This window comes from Ursus arctos, unplaced genomic scaffold (assembly GCF_023065955.2).
Source record: "Ursus arctos isolate Adak ecotype North America unplaced genomic scaffold, UrsArc2.0 scaffold_14, whole genome shotgun sequence".
Classification (NCBI taxonomy): Eukaryota; Metazoa; Chordata; class Mammalia; order Carnivora; family Ursidae; genus Ursus; species Ursus arctos.
In genome coordinates this window covers 32890062-32913032 of record NW_026622808.1, presented here as the reverse complement: position 1 = coordinate 32913032, position 22971 = coordinate 32890062, and the positions used below count along the sequence as shown (strand labels likewise).

The 22971-nt window shown below is 54.7% G+C and overlaps 1 protein-coding gene across 1 annotated transcript in view; it reads right to left on the bottom strand.

The window, feature by feature from the left end:
- Window positions 1-22971, bottom strand: part of BSN (bassoon presynaptic cytomatrix protein) — an 85980-nt gene that overhangs the window by 27472 nt on the left and 35537 nt on the right. The window contains exon 2 of the mRNA XM_044384854.2: window positions 8276-8684. Coding sequence (XP_044240789.2) covers window positions 8276-8684 — 409 coding nt within the window. The remainder of the gene's footprint in view (window positions 1-8275; window positions 8685-22971) is intronic.

Below are 22971 nucleotides of genomic sequence, written 5' to 3'. Positions count from 1 at the left end.
GGCCTTCCACTGTGCCCCACAAAACAACCTTTCCTGCCCAAGCCAGCTCCCCAAACTCCCTACGCACAGACATTTACACTCTTCTTCGTCCCCCATCGACCTCTCCAGGAGAAACTGGACTCCCTGGACTTCAGAATGTGGTAACCACTCACCCTCCCTTTAAAATCCCTGGGACCCTGGGGCTCAGCCCTTGGCTTCCCCACTCTTCTCCCCTCCTAGCTGCTGTTGCCCTCCAGGCCCCATCCTCCTGGCCACTAGTTCTCAAAAGCCCCGTGGCCCTTGTCTCCCAGGCTTCCACTGAGCTGACTGCCACCGCGCTGACTCGGCCAGTAGCGCTATCCCTCGGCCTCACCCTCAAATCCACTATCGCCCCAAACCATCTCCTCCAAAAGCACTCTGTACCTGTCCTCCTCCAGCCTGCTAGGTCACTTCTGGCCTCCCCACTGTAGCAGTCCTTGGGCCTCGTGGGGAACCCACCCATCGAGCCTCTGCCTTCACATCTCTTCCTGCCCAGCTGAGTCTATGGTCTATCATGCAGTCGTTCTGCCAAATGTCTGTGCTCTCTTGACCTACGTCTGCTTCAGAACGAGGTCCAACCACAGGCCTGTTTTCTCCGGGCCTCTACCCAAGCAGATAAATGGGTACCAGGCAAATGGGCTCCACCATAAATGAACGCTGTCCCAGCTTCTCCTGGGCCCCCATAGCTGCCTGGTTAGCGCATTCTCTCCCTCTCTCCGGGAAGCTTTGGTCCGCAATGGCTGGTTCAATTTCTCCTGCTCCCCTCCCTGCTTGGCCCCCTCCCCTGCCTTCTGGCTCAAACCACTGCCCTGCTTCCGATGTCACACGATAGGCTGCCTCCTCCACACTCAGGATCTAGACCTGCCTCTCTGGGGGGCCCCAGTCCTTCAAGCATACCCCCTCCGCCACACCCCTAGGCAGGCCTTGCCTCTCCCAGAACTCAGTACCGTGGTCTCCTGCCTCCCAGAACCCGCCCCTGTGTACTGCCTGGGCTCTCTCCTCTCCTCAGTCAGGCTTCTCAAGACTTGTCCACACAGACAACCGTCAAAATCCGCTATGCTGAGGGAAAGAAGCCTTATCCAAAAGAGCACATTCTGTGAGATTCCACTGATCCGAGGCTCAAGAACAGGTACAACTCGTCCGTGGTGGAGAAAAATCAGAACAGCAGTTGTCTCTGGAGGAGGGGTGGGGAGGGACAGGAGTGGGGCCTGAAGGGACTTTCCAGGGTGACGAGGATGTCCACCTCAAGAGAGGGGTTTGGCTGACACAGCTGCGTGCTTTTGTCAAAGCTCATGGAATGCTACGTTTGAGCTCTGTACGTTTCATCATAGGTACATTTTTACCTAAAAATAAAACCACATGCCTGACACAAATACCAAACTCCAGCTGATGGTACGCTTACTGAAGTGTGTAGTGTGACGTATACTGATGGCGACATGCTTGTGAGTCTCAGAGGTCTCCGGCCCCAACCTGTGCGCTGCACGCCAGGGTCCCAGGTCTGCAGGCCAGCTACTGAGCTTCACCTGAAGGCCCGCAGGCACCTCCAGCTTGACGTGGCCCAAATGGAAACATTCTCCGTCTCTAGCACCCAGCCTCCATGTCCAACACAGGTCCAAAACCCGTCCGTTTAGCCTCCAAAATCCACCAGGAATCAATCGGTCAAGGCCCTCCACTAGCATCACCAGGGCCCCAGCCCCAGCTGCTCCTGGAAGCCAGCCTTGCCCCATGGGCTGATCTCCGCAAGGCAGCCAGAGGTGGGGGGGGGGGGTGGTGTTGAGAGTTTTGTGGTCAAATAAGCATAACATAAAACTGGCCATTTGACCATTTTAAATGGTGTACAATTCAGTGGCATTCATTCCATTCACAATGCTGTACAACCATTACCGTTACCAGTTCTCAAAGAGGTTGGGTTTTTTTTTTTCAAGATTTATTTATTTGAGAGAGAGACAGAGATAGCAGGGGGAGGGGCAGAGGGAGAGGGAGAGAAGCTGACTCCCCGTTTAGCAGGGAGCCTGATGTGGGGCTTAATCCCTGGACCCTGAGATTACAACCTGAGCCAAAACTAAGAGCCAGACGCTCGATTGACTGAGCCACCCAGGTGCCCCCCAAAAAGGTGTTTTTAAATGCACATCTGACCTTCCCACTGCCACTTTCCGATACCCTTGAAATCCCATCTACAGACCCCAGCAGGATCTGCATGCCCTCTGATCGTGCTCATGGCATTCCAGCCACCCCAGCCCTGCTTGCTCTGGGCCCTCACGCAGACTCTGCACTTCCCCTCAGGCCTCCCCAGGCCCCACCTTTCCTCAGTCCAGCTTCAGTCTAATGTCCCCTTCTTGTAGAAGCCCCACCCACCCAAGGGGCTCGTTGCAGCATCCCATCAAGCCCCCCAGCCTCCCTCTGGCCCCCGTCAGAACTGACCCTCAGGCGTCGAGCGTGTGTTTGCTTGGGTGGCTATTGGCAGAAGGGCCGCCTCTCCCTCTGGCCTACAGGCTCCACGGGGCTGAGCAACACAGCTGCTTCAGCTCTGCCTGACTCTCCAGTGTCAAGAACAGTTCCCGGCTTCACATAAGGCCTCCACAGCATTTGCAGGGGAAGGAAAGGATGAGAAGAAGGGAAAGGGCCCCCTTCCGAGGGTGGATCCAGGCAGGCCTGCCCCAGGTTGCCAGCCAGCAGCTGGTGACTTCATGAGCTCTCCTGCCTCCCTGCCCCTTCCTGCCTCTGGCTGTCTCCATCACCTCCCTTTCCTGCCTCTCCCCTCTGTTCCTTCTTCCTGTTCCCACTTTATTTACTTCTCTTTTTTCCTACAATTTTTACTCATTTCCCTTCCCATTCTGTTTCTTTTGCCCACACGTATAAAAGCAGGTGTTTCAGGAATAAAATCTCAGGTTTCTGCTCTGAATTAATTTCACATTCGTTCTTAGATAACCGTACATATGGCCCCCTTTGTAGCTAAAAGCTAGAGTTCTGTGCCTGATGGCTCCAGCTAGGAAACAGCTCCCGCTCCCACAGAGCTGTCTCTTCCACATGTGCCCAGTGGTCCCAGCAGGCAGGTCGAGCGTCCTGTCTCCTGGGAGCACCGACGGGCAGCAGGGCTGGCTGTCCAGGACTGACTGAAGCTTGGCAGGCATTTCCCTATTGACCTGGAGACTGTTCTTCAAGGCAAACTGCCCAAGGACTAGATGTACTGTGGGGGAAAGGCTTCCCAAAGGGCCTGCGGCCTGGAGACCCACTTCCTTTTGGTGTGGAGGTGGAGAAGGGAAGGCTGGGCACGTGTGCAGGAAGGAGGGGGACACCTTTGCCTCTCCTCAGCCCACTGCTGATCTATGTCCTCCTAACACCTGCTCCTCATCTCCTACTGGCCCACGAGGCAGTGTGGCCAGGAAGAAGCAGAGGGAAGGGGGCAAGTCTGGTGGCTGCAGTGGAGGGATTCACGCCGCACTCACAGCACCTCCCCCGGGCCATCTGGTGCCCCAGCCCCTGCCGGAAAGGAGTGGGATGCAGGCAATAGAGGAAAGGCTTATGGCCATTGCTTCAACTCCCTCCCTTCCCCACACCGCCCACCACGGATAAGCGCTTCAGCCCAAGGCTTGCCGATGGGGTGGGGACGAAGGGGGGTGTGCAATGGATCACACACCCTTGGCTTGGTCTCGGCAAAGTCCAGACCTTGGAAGAGGAGAAGAAAGACCATGATCATTTTTCTGTAGTTTTTTAGAAGGGCTTCTGAGCGATTCTGACGAGACCAAGGGAGGCGGGAGGCAGATGAGCTCAGATGGGCTGCCTGAACCTGGAAGGCTAGGGATCGGGGAGCAGCCACTGGGGGAGAGGATGGGCCTCCCAGGTGCGGCCCGCAGCCTCACTGGAGGTGGGCTCGGAGACATCTCTGCCAATCAGCTCTGGAAGCACAGGCAGGCCGCCAGCCCTGAGTCCGCACAGCCCTGGTCGCTGTGACGCCGTTCCTAGGGTGAGGACAGACTCCTATCTGGAGGAATTCCAGGCTAGGTTGTGCTGCCGGGCTGCTCTGAGAGGGGCAGGGAGGCCCCTGAGGGGACTGGCAGGTCCGGCTGCCCCTGGCCACTGCTCAGCTTCTCCAGCAGCTCAGTCCCACCCCGCTGCCCACCCAAGCCTCACCTCCCAGACTCCACCCAGGAGGCGCATCAAATTGCCTTCTCTCCCATCCCCAGCTATCAGGATAGAGCCTGACTTGTGCAACAAGGGCCTCCCTCCTGGAGGAGAAAGGGGTGGCAGGCCTGAACGTTGAGTCACTGAAGAGTGGAGAGCTGGGCTGATAGGCCCGAGCAGGCATGATGCTTCAGCAAAGCCACCAAGGCTGGCCCCTGGCCCCTGCTTCTCTTTTAGAGAAATCGGACATTTGGGAAATTAAGGTACTTTTCTAAGGACTAACATCCAGGGAGAGAAGAGAACACTCTTCCTGCTTTTCCCCACCACTGGGCACGGAATGGGCTACACGCCACCGCCTCCAGCCTCTGGGTCAGCACATCCTCACAGCGAGGGCCTCTAATGGGTGGTGAGAGATGTTCAGCCCCCACAAGGGAACCCCAGTCTTTTGCCACAATTTCAAACAGGTTAAATTATTCCTCTGTCCCGAGCTCCAGGACCGCAGAACTGCGAGAAGAAATGGGCTCACCATGAAGACTGGCTGTTCTGAACTGTCCTCCACCTGAGCAGAAGTGGACCGTGGATGGGGAAGATGGTGCCGAGAGTCCCTGAGGAAAACCGGCAGCAAGCTGCTGCTGCTGGGTCCCCGGCACTATTGCTCCAAAATGACCCCGAATAAGCCAAGACTTCCCAAGACTTAGTCTCCTGGTCTATAGGAAGAGAGTGCTCTGAGCTCCTTCCCTGACTTCCATGCAGTTTCCACGTGCTCCGGGCCTCAGAAGCCCAGCAAAGTGCATGGGCGGGCACCCTCCTCTGAAGGCATCGCAGCCGTGAGAGCTGGCCATCCGGGGCCTGGGCAGACGGCAAGCTCGTCTGTGCGAGCGTAGTACCCACCCGGAGGCCTGGGAACGGACAGGAGAAGACCGGGCCCAATGGCCAGGAAAGGATGGTTCCAGATCTCAGCCGCTGCTCTGGCCAAATGGGGCAGACTGTTCTACCTGTATGTGATTCTCCTCTCCACACCTAGTCTGCCCTTTCTGAAAGACCCAGCTGAAGTCACAAGACTCTGACAGATGCCATGAGGTGGAAAGACAAATTCACTGAGTTCCAGTGGCCATCTCTTCCCTCCTTTCTGCTCTCCTGCCCTCACCCAGCCATTCAGCAAAACGGCTCTGTCACAGTCCTAATCTGGGCCGCGACGTGAGGGACAAGCCAGTGATTCTCTCTCTACCTGGGAAGAAGGGTCCGTTTTCCATGATCACATTTCCAAAGACCCAAGGGCAGCTTCATTAGCAGCCTCGGAGAGGGCATGAAACCCTCCGTGTCACATGTGTGGCCCTTGTCCCTTTCTAGAACTCCTTCTTCCGGCAGGAGGCCGAGGATCATGCTGACCTGCCCCAGTGAGGCTTTGGCGAGCTTCCAGGTGGAATGTGGGACCCAGCCCTCCTCAGCCCTGCCTGGGCATCACCATGCTAGCAGTTTCAGACACACACCCGCACCCCAGACGAGGTCCCCAACATGCTCCCCAATGGCCAGAGTCCACAGTGCATCTGTGCGGGGACCAGCACCACCTCCCTTTGCACGCTCGCAGGGTTCCTCCTGAGACGTGAGTACGGGAGCGGGATTTCCTGGAAAAGGTCGCTCAGCCCGAGCCCCTGCCACCTAGACACACCCCACTTCAGAACCAGCCCCTTGCCCTGCCCGGAACCTCAGGCCAGGCAGGAGCCCAACCCACAGACACCAGGGTAATCCCAGAAACGGCCTTCCTGGCTGACATAATGTCAAGTTAGAGGTTGCAGAACAGGTATGTTCTGACCAGGGTGGATCAGCAGATATGCGAGCCAAGCCTACAAACTGGTTTTCTCATTATGTGGACACGAGACCAAAGAGGAGACTCTGCTCAGGGCCAGCTGCTCTGACTCAAGAATTAGGCTCTGCTGGCCTCTCGGGAAAATGTGCCAGGGTCCTTTCAGCTTGCCAGGAACCCCACTGAAAGCCAGTCCTGGAGAAGAAAAGGTTCTGCTTGGAGACCCCTTCAGAAAAGGGCATCCAGCGGGTTCTGAGAGCCTGGAGAGTGCGCTAAGTCAGCATTTCCCAGACTGATGCCATGGAACAGCAGTCCCTAATGTTCTGCAAAAGCAAGTCTGGGAAAGGCTGCTGGCTACAGCTCTGTCTCGGAGCTGCATGGTGCCATTCCAGACGCCGAAGGCCCGAGAAGCCTCACAGCAAAGAACCCATGCATTTGTCTGGCTCAGCATTTGCTCAAAGTACCTGGCGGGGAGGCCTGCACTTCACCAAACACTGCGCATCTGCAGTAAGTCTGAGGCCCCTTCCTTCCTGGCCCCGAGCCTCGGCTTCCTCCCGGCACAATGAGGCAGATGGACCGAGCGTCGCCCAGGTCCTCCCACTCTGCTGTTTTTCCCAGCACATCAAAGGCTGGCTCCCTTCCCACCTCACCCAAGGTCCTGGGCTCGGGGGAGCCTGTTGCATGGCAAGGGCTGGGCTGCCCACCAGGAAGCCAGTGCACCATGTGCTGCCCTCCCTTGATCTCCGCCCACCTCATCCAGAGGGCTTCAGGCCCTATGGCGAGAGTGAGTGTCTCAGGGAGGCTGGAGCTCAGAGGGGCGCAGCCACATGGTGGGGGGGGCACAGCAGCATCTCGGCCCTGCCTGCCAAACCGCTCTGCTCCCATGGGGCCAGGTGCTTCCGGCTTGTCGCTGGCAGAAACACACAGGTGAGCCTCTCTGGTCTGGATCACACTGTTCTAAGTACTGAAGGGCCAACACTTACCTAACTGATCAGCGCAGGGACGGGCCTGTTTCTAATCACAGATGCAATAATCACGAGTGTGCCCGCCTCCTCAAGGAAGCCCCCACACTCCAGGAGCGACTCCAAACCTACTGAGTCATCTCCCCACAACGCAGCTCCTTCCTCAGAATCTCACACTTACCTCTCGCAAACCACACGTCCCACACCCACGGCACCTCATGTCACAAATAGACCCCGACCTGCGAACAATTATTCTCACTCGTCCCCCCACCCACGAGGTCCAAATGGCTCCTGCTGCTGATAATCCCAGAGGCAGCCATGCCTGTGCCTGCAGCCAGCCGTGCTCCATCCTGCCCAAGGGCAGAGAGAACCCCGGGGGAGGAACTAGAGACTTCTACTGGTTATCCCAGAGGAGAGGGGGAAGCCAGTAGACCTGCTTCGTTCATTTCAGAGGCATGGGCCCGGCTCTACTAGTACCCAGGTCACCAAAAAGAGCCTCCAGGGGCTTGGCTGAGCATGCCACAGCGACTCAAAGCATCCTGAACAAAGCCAGGATGGGGCTGAGGACCCAGGGGCCAAAAGGAGGCCAATCTCGTGCAAATGGCCCTGCAGTGGCCTTTTAGTGAGTGGAGGACACTGTCACCCATTGTGAATGCTTGGCTCCTAGCCTGGGTCTCTACCCCAAGGTTGTTTCTCTGGGGATGGCTAGCTGCTCTGTCACCTCATGCCCCAGCTAACTGGAGTGGAAGCCCAGCGGAGAAGCTTCCCAGAGCCCAGCTGGAAGGATGTTTCCTGCCTCCCCTAAAACCTTGCTTCCCTCACCAGCACCCTCTTCCAGTGCCCACTGCCAGGGAGAAAGGCCGGCCTGTGGCCAGGGAAATGTGCCTCCCCTCCAGCCTGCAGTTGCCTGTGGCCCTCTCCAAATGAGTAACCATTGAGAAAAGTTGCCCAGAAGCCTGACTTTGGCCCTCTCTAAGGCCATTTTTCTGGGTCAGACTTGCACTGGGTAAGAAAGCATCTTCTCTGCTAGGACTCTGCCTGAGGTTTCAGGAGATGTAGGAGATCTGTGGCCAGGCCTATTCTCTGCTACCACATCTTGAAGCCACGAAGACACGAATTCCGGTGGCCAAGGGAAATGACCAGGGAAAGAGATTAAGGTAAAGAGGGGAAGGGAGGGGCACCTGGATGGCTCAGTCAGTTAAGTTTCCGACTCTTGATCTCAGCTCAGGTCTTGATCTCAGGGTTGTGATTTTAAGCCCCATTGTGCGCCATACTGGGCATGGAGCTTACTTAAAAAAAAAAAAGAGGGGAAAGGAACAGAAGGAGGCATGGAAAGGTAGGTGGGGGAGCCGGCGCAGAAGGCAGTTACCTGGGTGAGGTGAGGGTTGGGGTTGAACCCACACTGGTTGCAGACCTTGTTGCGACACTGGGTGCAGGTGTTGAAGTTTGGCTGGCTGGGGGTCGACGTGAGGTCCGAGGTCTTACATATGGGACACAGCGTGCTGCTGGGAAGGGGGGCGATCTGGGGGACGGAGTAGGGTGATGTGGGGGTGCTGCCTCTGTCCGGTGACACAGAGGGGGACCGCCCTGATCTCTGCGTCCTGCTGTCTACCTGCAGCGTCCTGCGGGGGCCATCAGCCTCCTGGCCCGCTGGGCCCTGTGCCCTTGTCTCCCGGGGGCTCTCGCGGCCAGGAGCAGTAGCAGAAGCCTGCTTCGGGGTTGGGGAAGCTGCTCTCTGGCTACCCGGGGGCTCCTTGGGGTCCAGTCTCCTGGAAACGCTGAAATGACATTGAAAATGACTACGTTAGAGACACTTCTCAGAGAAGCAGCCTGCAAAGGGCTCTATCAAGTTAGGTGGCCCTGCCGAGCCCCATTCCACCCTCCGCTTCCTGCCCAGTGGCATCATCACAGCTACCGTTTGCCGAGCGCTGATTGCGCCCCGTGCTGAGCCCTGACAAGCATCTCCCTCTTGAACCCTCAGCACCAGGCCATGTGGTAGGATCACGAGTTCCCCTCTTTGTTCCTGATTAAGTGCGGATTCTGATTCAGTAAGTCTAGGGTGAGAGCTGCACTTTGAACAATCACTAAGGTGATACCTAGACTATGGTCTGCGGACCACATGTTGAGTACCAAGGCTCCACACCTATGCATTAGAAACACCCAGGGTGGTTTTTAAATTTCTGGCTCTCAGACTAACCACCCCAGACAAATGGCATCAGAACCTGTGGGGGCAGGACCCTGGTATTCGTATTTTTCCCTCCCCAGGTGATCCCAACATGCAGCTCAAGTTCAGAGCTACTGCCCCGGCGGCTCTGTTCTAGCCTGTCCCCTTCAAAGGCTGACCCCAGACAGTTAGAGATGGGTCGGGGAGGCATCCCAATGCCTAGTTAATGCCATCTCCAGCAGGGACAAAGGAACCTTCTTTTGGGCAGTCCACCACCAGGCCCGATGCTAGACCAAGTCCACTGAGATGCTAGACCAAGTCCGTTAGTGCAAGGCTGGGGGGGTGGGGAGGTGGGGGGGTTGGAGTCCTAGGATCTAGGCCTTGAGGAACCACTGAGGGAGGTCTACCGTGCTTCACCCCCCATCTCCATCCCGACCTGCAGAGAAGTCAGCAGAGCTGAGCAGTGCAGTGAGCTAGAAAGTCACACTGTTAGGCTAAACGCAGTCTCCTTATTTTCCTTTTCCCCAATTTTCCTTTTCTAATTTGAAAGAAGCTGAGAACAAAAAGTCAAAGGCATGTTTTATATTGCCTCCCTGAAATTCTATCCCTGATTCAGTCAGTATTCACTGGGGTGGATCCCCGCACCCAGCAGACCGTCTAGACTGGCTGAGAGCCACCGCGGAGGCCAGGCCACAGCTGCCTGCGAGGGGCCTGCCCTGGTGCCTTCTGCCCTGGAGCCCCCTGACCTCCTAGGGCCTGACTGGCAGGGGGGGACTTGAAGTTTGCTGCCCCCTGATGAAAGCCATCTGCTTGCCAACTGGAAGAACCTCTTAGGACAAGCCATTCCAGAGGGGAGACCAGGACTCCCCTGGAAGGCCCCGCTCTGAGACAGTCTGCAGTTCTCCCTCCCTTCTGAGGAACAGTGCAGGGAGGGGGGAGCCACACCCTAGGTCTAATAAAGACTCTTCCAGAAAAAGGAAACACTCTAACGTGTCTATCAAATATTTCTTTCATCAACTAACAAGAGCATACACCCATCTATCCAGTCTCATGGACCTGCCACTTCCTTCCTCAGTAGAATCACCGGAGCCTGAGTCGAGCCCCTCTGGGCCACATGGCCACCAGCCGTGAGGCCCAGGATGTGGTGGCCGCAGTATCTCTGGGCCACACTTGGAAGCTGCGCTCCAGGGCCTTCCCGTAGACTAATCTCTAGGTAAAGAAAGATTGCCACTTGGTTAAATTCTTAGTTTCATTTTTTATTTGAATGATTTGGGATTGGAATTTATTTATTTACTTATTTATTTATTTTTAAAGATTTCATTTATTTATTTGAGAGAGAAAGAGTGAAAGCAGGAGCAGGGGGAGGGGCAGAGGGAGAGGAAGAGAGACAAGCAGACTCCCTGCTGAGCTGGGAGCCCAGATGCGGGTCTCGATCCCAAGACCCTGAGATCATAATCTGAGCCGAAGTCAGACGCTTAACTGACTGAGCCACCCAGGCGTGGGGCTGGAATTTAAAAGCAGCTCCTGACTGGATGTTAACTATACTGGAATTAAAATAAAAAACAAAGACAAAAACAAAAATGCCCCTGAAAGCTAATGAGAAGCTACTGCGAGCTCTTTTTCTATCACGCGGAGAGGCTCCTGCCCCTTTCCCAGCCTGCGCAGGGTCTGCGGTCTCTTCTGAGGAATGTGGCCATCTCTGTTGTATGGGAGTTGCCTGATACGTGACAGGCAAACTTCCGAGTACGTAATGGCATTTTAATTCAATGTTGCCTCATCGTGTAGTCTTTCTGGGGACAAAATCTCTGTGACAGAGATCCAGATTCAAGTTAGCTTTCAACTTAGCTGTAGTGACGGTGAAGAGGCAAACAGTCCCTCCTGCCCCCCAGCCAAGCCCGTCCTGCAAGGGCTCCCTGCGAACCCTTCGCTTTCTGGAACTTCGGGGTGCTTCCTCACCCCGTCTCCTTGACCTTCAAGCCTCCGACATGTCTCTCCCTCTCTTCACTGACAACCCGCCTGCCAGCTCACTGAGAAAGTGGGAGCCACTGGAGGGGAAGCTGTACATCGACAGCCTCCTGACGTCTGTCCCTCAGTATTTGCCCCCACTTCTCACCTCCACAAATCCTCCCCCTTCCCTCATTACCTGTTTCCTCTCGCTACCGGATGACTGCAGCTGCCGTACAAACACGCTTCTCCCGGCAACAAAAATAAGTAAATAAATAACTTCGACCCACTTTGGCCTTTAGCTCCAGCCCCATCTCTCTGCTCCTCCCCTCCCTTCCTCTCAAGCCAGTGCCACCTGGCTTCTGTACACCCTTCCACAGGAACTGCTCAGGTCACTGTCACCGACGGCCTCCACGTTATCCATCCCAAGGTCACTTCTCAGTTCCCAATCTCACTTCAGCAGCGGCAAGTGACACTGCCGAGTGCTCCCCCCTTTCCTGAGGTAAGTTCTCCACTTGCCTTCCGGAACACCTCCTCCCCCCTCCTGGCCACACAGGTTTAAACTCTCTCCCAATCCCAGAACCCCATCCTCACATTGGAGGGACCTGGTCTTCTCTGAGTATACACGATCCTGGGTCTCAAGGCCCACCCAGAATCGAGGCTTAAAATTTCACTCCCCAGTGACAATGACCAAGTGTGCGTCTCTGGCCCAGACTTCTTCCCTGAACCCCTCCCTGGTCTAAGTGCCAACTCTGCATCTTGACTGAGACATCGTGCGTCTAGGCATCTCAAACCTGGTGTGTCCAAGCTGAGCTCTCATCTTCCCCTACACGTGTGCCTCCCGGCCTCCCCTTGGAGCCTTCGCTGACCCCTTCTTCTCCCATCTATGTCAACCATCAGTAAATTTTGTTGGCTTCAGAGTCTGGCCACGCCCGCTGCCTGCTCGCTCCACCTCGTTCAGGCCGCCATCCTCTCTTTTCAGTTCTGCACAAGGCTGGCTGCGTCCACTCACCCCTCTGTGGTCTTCTCTACACGGCAGGCAGGATAATCCCTTACATACGTAAGTCAGCCACTTCCCTCCTCTGTCTAAACCCTCCAACACTTCCTTTCCCTCCCAGAAGAAAAGCCAAAGGCTTTACAATGGCCTCTGAAGCCCCATGAGACATGGTCCCGCTCCCTCTGGCCTCATCTCCTACTGTTCTCTCCCTCCCTCCCTCTACCTCCCTTAGGCCAGGCCCACTTCTGCCTCTGGGCATTGGCCTCTGCTGGACTTGCACTCTCTCAAGTCTTTGCTCTGGTGACATCTTTTCACTAGAAAGGGACACTTTCCCTGACTACTCTATTTAAAATGCAGCTCCAGGGGTGCCTGGGTGGCTCTGACGGTTAAGTAACTGACTCTTTTTTTTTTTTTTTAAAGATTTTATTTATTTATTCGACAGAGTTAGAGACAGCCAGCGAGAGAGGGAACACAAGCAGGGGGAGTGGGAGAGGAAGAAGCAGGCTCACAGCGGAGGAGCTCGATCCCATAACGCGGGGATCACGCTCTGAGCCGAAGGCAGACGCTCAACCGCTGTGCCACCCAGGCGCCCCAAGTAACTGACTCTTGATTTCAGCTCAGGTCGTGATCTCAGGGTTGTGGGATCGAGTCCTATGTCGGGCTCCACGCTCAGTGGAGAGTCTGCTTGAGATTCTCTCCTTCTCCCTCTGCCCCTCCCCCCTGCTCATGTTCTCTCTCTCTAAAATAAATAAATAAATCTTTAAAAAATAAAACAAAATAAAATAAAATAAAATGCAGCTCTGGGGCCCCTAGCTGGCTCAGTCACAAGAGCATGTGAGTCTTGATCTCAGGGTCATGAGTTCAAGCCCCACACTGGGTATAGAGATTAATAAAAAATAAAAAATAAACTTAAAAAAAAAAAAAGAAAATGCAGCTCTGTCCCTCCTGCCCCTTTGCTCTCCGGGGCACTGAGTACCCTCCGACTCATCATATATGTATTGCTTTTGTGTGTCCTCTGTGACCCCTGCAGTAGACGGCCAGCTCGGTGTGGGCAGGGCCTCTGTGTGCCATCTCCATAGCTGCGTCCCAGAGCCCAGCGCAGTGCCTGGCACACGCTGAACACACAGCAGCTGTTTCCCGAACGGATGCGCTGGAGGCACGTCATGACTCAGAACAGCACAACATGGCCCAAAAGCGGGTTAGAGCTGAGGAAACGAGGCATGGCACGTGACTAGCACGGCACTCGGCCCTTCCCTGGATCCAACCTCGCACTTCAGAAAACTGCAGAAATGACAGCGGAGTCCTCTCTGGCAGCTGACCGCACCCCCAGCCCCGCCACACAGAATGCTCTGCTGACCACAGTGGGGTGACGTCAACCAAGCCCTTACCATGAGCCCCACCATGTGCCAGGCACCTGTCACATAGTAACTCCCTTATGACTCACTGCAAACCCACAGGGTGGGATCCATTTTGCCCATTTTACAGACAAGAGAAGGTACATCACTCGCAAAGCCAATATGATTTATATCAAGGCCAGCAGTCCCTGTCCTTAGCCACCGTCCCCCACCTCTGGGGAGCCCAGTGAGGCTGTAGAGGATGGGGCAGCAGGGCAGTTTGGGCTCTTTGGATTCTTTTTTCTTTTTTTCTGAGGAGATGTTTAAGGGGGAGAGCCCCGGGAGAAGGTCTCTGACAGTTTGCTCCCCATTGCCGCCCGGGCCCACACCACGCTTGGTACTGAATGGGCACCCGACAAGCACACCCAAAGTAAACAGAAAGATGTGTAAGTAGCGAGCTCAGAGTGGGACTGAGTGGGGCAGCAACACGATTCAGTTGTGACCACTTTGCATGGAGTTTGCCCGGCAACGCTGACAGACTCACAGAGAAAACCACATTCATTCATTAATTCATTCATTCATTCATTCATTCATTCGGAAACGTAGTCACTGACAAACCCTAGCTGGCCCCTGGCGTGGTTCCAGGCCCTGTGAGAGGTATCGATGGTATGAACGAATTATGTCTCTTAAAACGGAAGGTGGGTCCACAGGTGTTCATTGTATTGTTGTCCTTTACATCTCATACATATTTTATGAGTAGTTTTATATTCTTTAGAAATACCTATTCAATATTTAATTGAAATAAATTTTTAAAAAAGTGAATCAGACAGAGATCCAGTCCTCTGGGAGCCTACGGTGTAGAGGGGAGACAGATGTACAAACGAATCACTGCCCTACACACCACACGGCCCAGGGGAGGGGCGGAAGTCTAACGAGGCTTTCCCTTGAGGTGAAAGGGCAAGGTAGGCAGAGGAGAGAAAGGCTCCGAGGCATGACAGAGCGTGTTCGGGCTGTGTGGCTGTGTGACCGTGCCGGGCAGGCCGGGCTGGTGTAAGTCCGCACCATCCCCAGCACCTAGAACAGCTCCCAGCATCACGTGCTTAGAGCCACCTGAACTATGGGAAAGCTTAGAGCTAAAAAGGGAAAGGCCAGGGGAGCAGGGCCTCTAGGGTTTTCAAACAAGAGAGTGCTCTGGCTCTGCATCTAGGAGACAGTGGAGGCAGGGAAACAGTGAGAATAAGGCAATAGCCCAAGAGACAGTCCATGGGGTGAGAGGGAAGGAAGGCTCAGTGGGGGTATTCTGGCTTGAGGCCCAGGGAGGAGTGGTCCTTTTGATTGAGATGGGGGATTCAGGGAGAGAACTGGTGGGTGAGGAATGGGAGATGAAAAGACAAAATCACAAGGTTTGGTTGGGTTTTGTTGAGATGGGGGTGGCTGGGTGCAAGAGACATCAGGAGATGGGTCCGAGCCGGGATTCAATTCAGGTAAGTCCAGATATTTTTCCTGGGGAGAGTTAAGGGTTCAATTCCCAGGCAAGACTCAGGGACAGAGATCACACAAGACAGCAGTGGTCTAGGAAAGATTCGTGGGGAGCACCACCATTTATGGGAGCAGAAGAGATACCAGGAGCAGAGAAGTCAAAAAAAGAACAAAAAGACACACACACCCCTCTCCCCGGGTTAGAGAATTTCCCAGAGGAGGAACATCCAACGATGTGCTATGAGGAACCTCCGTGCCGGAAGGCGGCAAAGCTAGAGAAGCCGTGGAAGAAAAGCCTACACCCATGAGGGCCACACCCTGTGACTGCCCAGCCCTCTCCCAGCTGGGCCAACCTGAGAGGGGCTAGCTCCCCATCCTGCTGAACACGAGGATCTGCCCATGGCACGTGATCCAGGAGATCCGTCTGTGACACATCCTTGGACCCAAGTCCCATGGGGACCAGAGTGGTTGGGGTAGCCCTGGGCCTCCTCAGGCGGCCCCTCCTTAACAAAGATCTCTGCCGGGTGGAGAAGGGAGAGAGGAAGGGAAGGGGGAGGGAGGGGTCCAAGCCCAGCCCCACAGAAGACCTGGTTTTAGGGATCTGGACTATCAGCAGTGAGGCCCCGTGAGGCCAACCGTCCTCCCAAAGGCCGATGGGGGGCACGATAGCTCGGCGAGGGCTGGCATAAGGACAGGAGAGCAGGGAGGGAAGGAGGGCTCTGCCATAAAGCAGAAGAGACACAGGAGGACAAGTAGGTGAGAAGGAGGAGAGCAGAGATATGAAGGAGTGGCTGGAAGCCAAGCAGGGAACACTAAAAATGGCTTATAGGGACAGATATTTTTAAAAGATAGCCAAGAAAGGTAGAGGATGTAAAAATAGCTGGATTTCTACCAGCTTTCCCCCCTTCTGGCATTAAAGGCTACTGACTGATCAGAAACAAGTCCTGAAGCTGTTTGGCAGGGCTGGAAGGACACCCCCCCCCCCGCTCCGGCACAGGGGTGTCATTGGGGAGGGGCACAGAGCTGAATCCATCTTGGCACTCCTGTCCCGTACCATAGCCACCGCTGGGAGAAATGATCCAGACTGCACGGGTCACAACTGGGCTCTCCTCTGTCAGAAATCCCAGGAAAGGCATGAGGCCAATAAGCTCTGCTGACCAAAGAGGCTCCAGGCACCGGGAACACTGATGAGGGCAGGGCCATCAGGGAGAGATGTGGCTGCCCGGGTCCACCGTGGGGAGGCGCCAAGAACCACGCTGGTAGCTGCACTCAGAGAGGGCTGCTCAGGCTGACCAGACTGGAGGAAGGAAAAGCAGGGAGGCAGGGAGTCCGGATGGGCTCCAGAGGAACACGCCCCCCACCACCTCCAGCTGAATATTGAAGAGAGAACTATTTCACACCAATCAAGCACAATCTTTGTTCACCAGGAGGGGACTGAACTTAAGGAAGCTATTTTTCTAAGTCAGAGCAGCCGGAAGAGTCCCACAGCTTCAAACAAGGTTTTGATAAATTCATGGCTGACCTTTCTCTAATAGGCAATTATGATCGGGCAGATGCTGTGGGAGGACCCTCTCCTTTCAGACCCATGCCAGGAAGGACCACTGGGCCACCCGGTGGTCCCTGTGGATTCAGGCAGAGAATAAGGGTTGCAGAATCTTGGTTGGGTTTTTTCTTTCTTTCTTTTTTTTTGTAAGTAGTCTCCATGCCCAACGTGGGGCTCAAACTCACAACCCTGAGATGGAGAGTTGCATGCTCTAACCGACTGAGCCAGCCCGGCGTCTCAGGGTTGCAGAATCTTGGGAAGCAGCATGCATGCAAGTCCTGGGTCCTGGAGCAACTCCCTCACGAATGGATGGGAGAACTCAGAAAGTTTGAATTTAGAAAAAAATTCCAGCGTCCACACAAGACAACATTTCTTGACCTACCCAGCTTTAAGGCCAGTGGCCTTGGGCCTTTCTGATCATGTACCCGTATCAATAAAACACGTTTGCCTAGCCCGCACACATGAATGTTTGTCCGCCAATTATGTGCACGCATATTACTGATAAAACACACCCCCCCCAGATGGAAGAGTTTGACAGGATGAGATCGGAAATATATGTAAATGGGGCTTTCATCCCCACCCTCCGCGGGCCGCTCACCTCCCTCCCCTCCTTGGCACGTGTGCCCCACTTTCCTCTGCTGAGGAAATCCTTCATCTCCCAATCTTTAAAGGACTCTGTTGGTGGCCCAAACCCCAGACTCTTTCCTGCCCCCAGCCCTGCTCCAATGCAGGTGACCGTAGGTCGGTGTCAGGAATGCCCCAGGCCCCTGGGGGCTGCCCTCGCCATCCTGCCCAGCCACCTATGAACCAAAAAGAGTTCGCTCGGCTGACAGAACAGCACAGAGGTGAGGGCCTCCATAACACTCGGCTACTACTCAGAGCCTCTGATGGGACAAGAAGCCAGGACCATGGGCTCAGAGCCTCTGAGCGGCTCTCTTGAAGTCAGAGGACGCCCTGCTGGCTGGGGAAGGAAGGTACTATGCAGAGGCTTCCTGGGTGGTGACAGTAGGGGTCACTGAGACAAGCAGAGCTCCTCCAGAGGCTGACACCCTCCCCTCCTAACTTCCAACCCCTGGAAGTTGCCGCCCCACCGTGAAGGTAAGGTTCCAAGACCCGAAGGACCCCAGAGAATTAGCTCGTCCCCTACAAGTGGGGACAAAGCACCATGCTGGCCTGGTGACAGCCCCCACAGCAGGGGATACCTGTGCACGTGGGCACACACACACTCATACCCCTTAGCACACAAACCCACGTGAAGGGACCCACCACCGCCACTCATCCTTTCCACTTAGAAACGTCTAGCAGTTGGAAGTCTTCCTGGGACCAAACAACAAGCCTCAGTTGGTCCCAGGCCAGCCCATCTGGGCCGGCAGAGAACCTGCTTAAGGCCCTGAGCGTGTCTGCTCTGCTGCCGCTGAGAGCTTGGGATGATTCGCCAGGTGGGTCAGCGTGGCAGAGAAGATGGCGAGAGGGACCGGTAGGCGTGTGAGCTGCTGCCATCCAGCACCGGCCAGGGGAGCTGCCAGCACGAGAGGAGAGACTGCCAGGGCTGGCAGCACGGTGGGGGCCAAGCCACAGACACAAGGAAAGCAGGCCCTGGGGACCTCGTTCCCCAGCCCTAGGGCCTGTGTGGGTCCACAGGGTGAGAGCATCTCTCAGAACACTGTGAGGTGGCCCAGCCCATCCCCAGAATCCAGAACAAGGATGGGAAATAAGGGTAACTTTCCTCTGACTCTGTTAATTGGTAGTGACTGCACAGAGAGTGGGGTTTGCGAAAGATCGGTGGGAAAGATTGTCGCCATCGGTTAGTCAGGCCTGTCATGAACCCGGGAGCAGGGCACATAAGCACAAAGGCCATGGAATCGTGATCCATGAGGTAGAACAAAACCAGACCCTTAGCCCTGCCTGGGGGGATAGCCAAGGCCCTGGAGTGTCTCCCTGCGAGCCGGGCCAGGCCCACCTGGGGCCAAATTCATCCCCGCCAGAAAGGGAGCAGCGGATGCACGTAGTGTTGACCTCCACCTTCCCTCCGTCGCATTTGCACCTCCAGCCCATGGCTTTCCAGAGTCACGGGAGCCCTAGGTAGGCGTCCGTCAGCTGAAGCGTCAAAGGCCACAAGCTCAGTGCAGCTGTGAAGGTCTCTTGTACCACGGAGCTTGGGACAGGGGCTGTGTGGATGGTAGCTTGCCTGAGCGCAAGTGGTAGCAGATGCCGCTCCCCTGGTCTCTGGACTCTGTTGAGGGGCTACTAGTCCTTTGGTCTTGGCTTCTCCGCTCATGTCTTAAGGAGTTTCTCTCTAGAAATGTTTGTTCACTCGTTCATTGAACAAGAGCTCAGAGGAACCACGTTCCCTAGTTCTTCAATATCTGAGCGCAGCTTTGTGGTCGGTAGACTTGACCAGCTTGGCTGGATATAAAACTCTAGGTTCACTATGGACTCTGGGAAACAAACTGAGGGCTTTGGGGGGAGGGGAGAAGGGAAATGGGATAGGCTGGTGATGGGTAGTAAGGAGGGCATGTATTGCATGGTGCACTGGGTGTTATACGCAAGGAATGAACCGTGGGACTTTACATCAAAAACTAGGGATGTACTGCATGGTGACTAACATAATATAATAAAAAAATATAATTATTAAAAAAAAAATTCTAGGCTCACACTTGCTTCCCCTGAGGACTTTGCAGGGGCAGACCCTGTGTTTTCTAGCACCGACCATCACTGCGGAGAGCTCTGGGCCGGCCTGACCAGCTCCCCTTGTAGGTGTATTAACATTTGCCTCTGCAGCGCAGTCGTTTCTCATTAGTTCGGTAAGAGGAACGAACAAAGAGACTCTTTTAGTTCATCACATTTAACCAGAGGACATTTTACAACCCAAAACAAATACCATTTTTCTCTGGCTTTCCACCTGTGCAAGTTCTAAGCTTTCTAAAGCATGGACCCCTTTATAAATCTCATTTAAGCCTTAGATTTAGAGGACGTCTGGCTGGCTCAGTCAGTAAGTACGGTGTGCAACGCTTGATCACAGGGTTGTGAGTTCAAACCCCACGTGGGGTGAAAAATTACTTAAAAATAAAATCTTTAATGAATAAAAAAAATGAAAAAAAAAAACTTAGATTTCATCCCTAAGAAGAGAAAAAGTACACATTCATACACATTTCTGTTTGATTTCAGAAGGTACCAGACCTCCTGAAGCCCATGGGAGCCAAATTCCTCAATGGCTAATCTGGCCCGTGACCAGCAGGCCCCAGCCTATCACATTAGCCTGTCACTCAAGCACACGCACACGCCCCCAATGCGAGCCCTGCCTGAGGCTTGGGAGCTCCCGAGCAGCCAGCAGCTTTCCTGCATCCATGCCCATGGGCTCTCCAGAAGGCCAGCTCAACACCGCCTCCACACCCTTCAAACCCAACTTCTGGTGTGAAGCCTCCTGGGTCTCCCTCCCTATGCACGTCCCTCCAACCCCAGTCCCAGGGCTACCCCCTTGCAAGGCACTGTTTGCTGTCTTTCAGCTTGGACTGAGCACGCCATGAGGGCAGGGGTTCCCGATCTAACATGGGTACCATCCCTGTTTGCCAGCGGGAGGAAGCAGAAGTTCCACAGGCTCTTTCAATCAACTGATGAAAAATAATTTGTAATTGGACAAGGTTTGTAGGAAATGACCCTGCTAAGGCTTGGAAGCAACTTCTCCTTTTAGGTGAATTGAACAGTCATATTTATACCATTCATGATTTACAAAGATCTGGTTTAGCCAATTATCACAAATTCCAAGGGGAAGAGATCCAAAGGTTGGTTTTACTACAGTGCAGAAAGGAGCTGGCTTCTTGAGCTAAAAATCAGTAGGAGGGAAGTGTTACTGTTTTCAGTGCCCTGATGCCTTTTTTCCCCCACATATTCTGCAGACCTGGGGAAGAGCTCATCAGCAGGAGATTCCTGGCGGAGCCAGGGGAGGTGGGGGCCCGTGCTGGGAGCCAAAAGGGCCAGAGGAGGGAAGAGGAGACAGGCAGGCAGCCAGACCAGAGTCCCCACCCAGAGCTCAGCGCCAGGTCAGCGGCTCCTTGAAGGGCTCTCCTCATCAGCTCCCAGGCTTTCCGAGGGACCGGACCTGGGACACGAGAGGAGAAAGGGGTCCCAGCCTTAGGGACTCATCCCTTTAGGCACTCTAAGGACTGAAACCAGGACCCTGACACTTGTCTGGACAAATCATAGCACATTCCTGCACCAAGACCGACGTTATGCACAGCATTTCCATTTTTAGGAACTTCCTGGCTTTTCCAGCCCATGATGGCTAGGGCACAGTTCAAGAGTGCCTCCAGGCCAGCCAGATAGCCCCAGGGACTCTCCTACCAGACTCAGCTTTCTGAGGAGACACATAGCCACACAGACAAATTCTTAGCCCCTTCTCCACAGCCTTTTCAAAAGCCTTGGCCCCAGTGCTGGCCCTCTGTTTACATTTACCGACCCTGTCTTCTGGAAGTGCCATGGCCTCCAAGTTGTGGCCCAGGAGTTCTGATCCAGCCCAAGCCACTAAGGCTCCTGCTCCCCACCCAGCCCCTGGCTTACAGATACCTGCTTTAGGACCCCATATGGGGACAACTTTGAGCTGTGAAGTGTCCCAGTTTTCTGGCTCAGGGGGAGTGCTCCTAAAGCTAGGAAGCTCTAATCAGGAGTCAGAAGTCATTACATAAAGCTGAGCTGGCTTTTCCCAGCTTCTAGCTCCTGAAAATTCTACTACTACAGCCTTTTACCAAGGGGACAGTGTTGTGCTTGTCAGCTCTCTTCCAAAGTCTGCTGAAACCAGAAAGTCGAGATAAGTTAAGAGAAAACCACAAGTCTTTGTGACTGTGGAGGCCGCAGTCCCTACTCTCCCATGCCAAGCCCAACAGGGCAGAAGCCAGAAAACTCCACAAGCTCCCGCCCTGTCTTCAGACCCAGGGCTGAGGACTTAGCACTCAGCCTGCCCTTGGGGGCTGCCAGGACACAGCCTCAGCCCACAAAGATGGCCAGGGGCCTACTTCACACCCAGCCCTGCTCCAAGCGCAGGAAGACAGGGGCCAACAACACAGTTAGCAAGCTCCAGTGCCTGAGTCATTAATACACGAATAGGGTGAACCCCGCTGTGCTGGACCTGGAAGCACCCCATGCTTGCTCCTCTTGACTTCCAGGGAAACCCTACCTGGCTGAGACCTCTGGACTCCTTTCTCATGGGAAGCTAGTAGTATCCAAAAACTATGTCTATTTTGTATTTTGGGGGAGAAAGAAGCACCAAAATAACGTCTACCCACTCCATGCTAAAAAATCTCCCTGTCCAGAAATCAGAACTGCTATTTTTTTTCATTTAAAATATTTTAAAAGTTTTTGGGTTTTTTTGTTTTTCACTGGCAATACCTTTCTTGCTTTTTATTTTTCTATAAAGAATAAGGAAAAACGTATCAGTAACTCAAAAAAGGTAAGAGAAAATTATGATTGGGGATCACCTGTGGCCCTTAGTTTCAGCTCTGAGTAAATCCATACGAGGGCTCCCACTCTTACCCATCTCCCAGGGCCACCCTGTTGGCTCTCGTCCTTCTGTCGCTTGTCTCCACAGCCGGGGCACTGTGCTAGCTCTTGGGCTATTCCAATGGCTTAAGAGTCCTCGCCTTTGGACAAAGGGCTGGCAGCCCTAGCGTGCAGCCAGGCGGTGCTTGGCACTAGACAAACCGGTTATAAAATGAGAAGGAAACCCTCTGAAAATTACCTGTGGCAGTTTCAAATTTGTTACAAATAAAGAATTTGAAGCAAGTGTTCTCACATGTAGCATACACAAAATAATTAGAACCTAAATGTGCAGGTATGTGTGTGGAGGGGCGGGTGGAGGGCCCCCCCCCCCCAGAAAGAGACGTGAATGTGTACGAGCAGAATCAGAGAGAACCACGGAGGAAGACGGGGGGAGGGGAGAGGGTTCCAGAGAAAAGCGGGCCGCCAGCCTTTCCTCCACACATGGTCACCACGGGGTCCTGGGAGGCCAGCACAGGGCGTGGCACAGGGCCGCGCTCAGTCAATGCTTGTGGACTGGATGACCAATGAGCTGAGATGAACGATTAGGGACTAGGTGGGTCCTCTGTGACAGTGGTGGCTGGCACACTGGCCGTGGAAGAGAGAGGACGTGTTGCCACAGTCCTGGGGCTTATAGACCTCTTGGGCTGATGACAGTCTGGGGGGAGGAGCGGGGAGAAAGGGGTCCGAAGCCTGGGACCGAGACACAGGGCACGCCCAGCTCCAGGGTCTTGTTCAGAAAGCCCACTTGAATGCAGTCTGGCTTTTCTGTGCCAACTGCACAGCGACAGCCTCAGAGGCTCACGTGGGCCACACCGTGCTAAGTGCTCACTCTTGCTGCCCAGCGGGAGGGAAGCGCCACCAGCACCCCCTGCAGAGGTGGGTCACTGCGCTGCACGGCTGTCATCAAACCCAGGACGCGCTGGCCCTTTGCCTTCAAAGCCCTCCACCACGGGGTCTCTCCTACCTCTGCGCCTTCCTTTCCCTGCACTGCCGTCAGGCAGGCAGTCCGGAGGCCCCTCACCTGACCATCACCCCTCCCAGCTTGTGCTCTGCTCTCTTTCTAGAAGGTCCT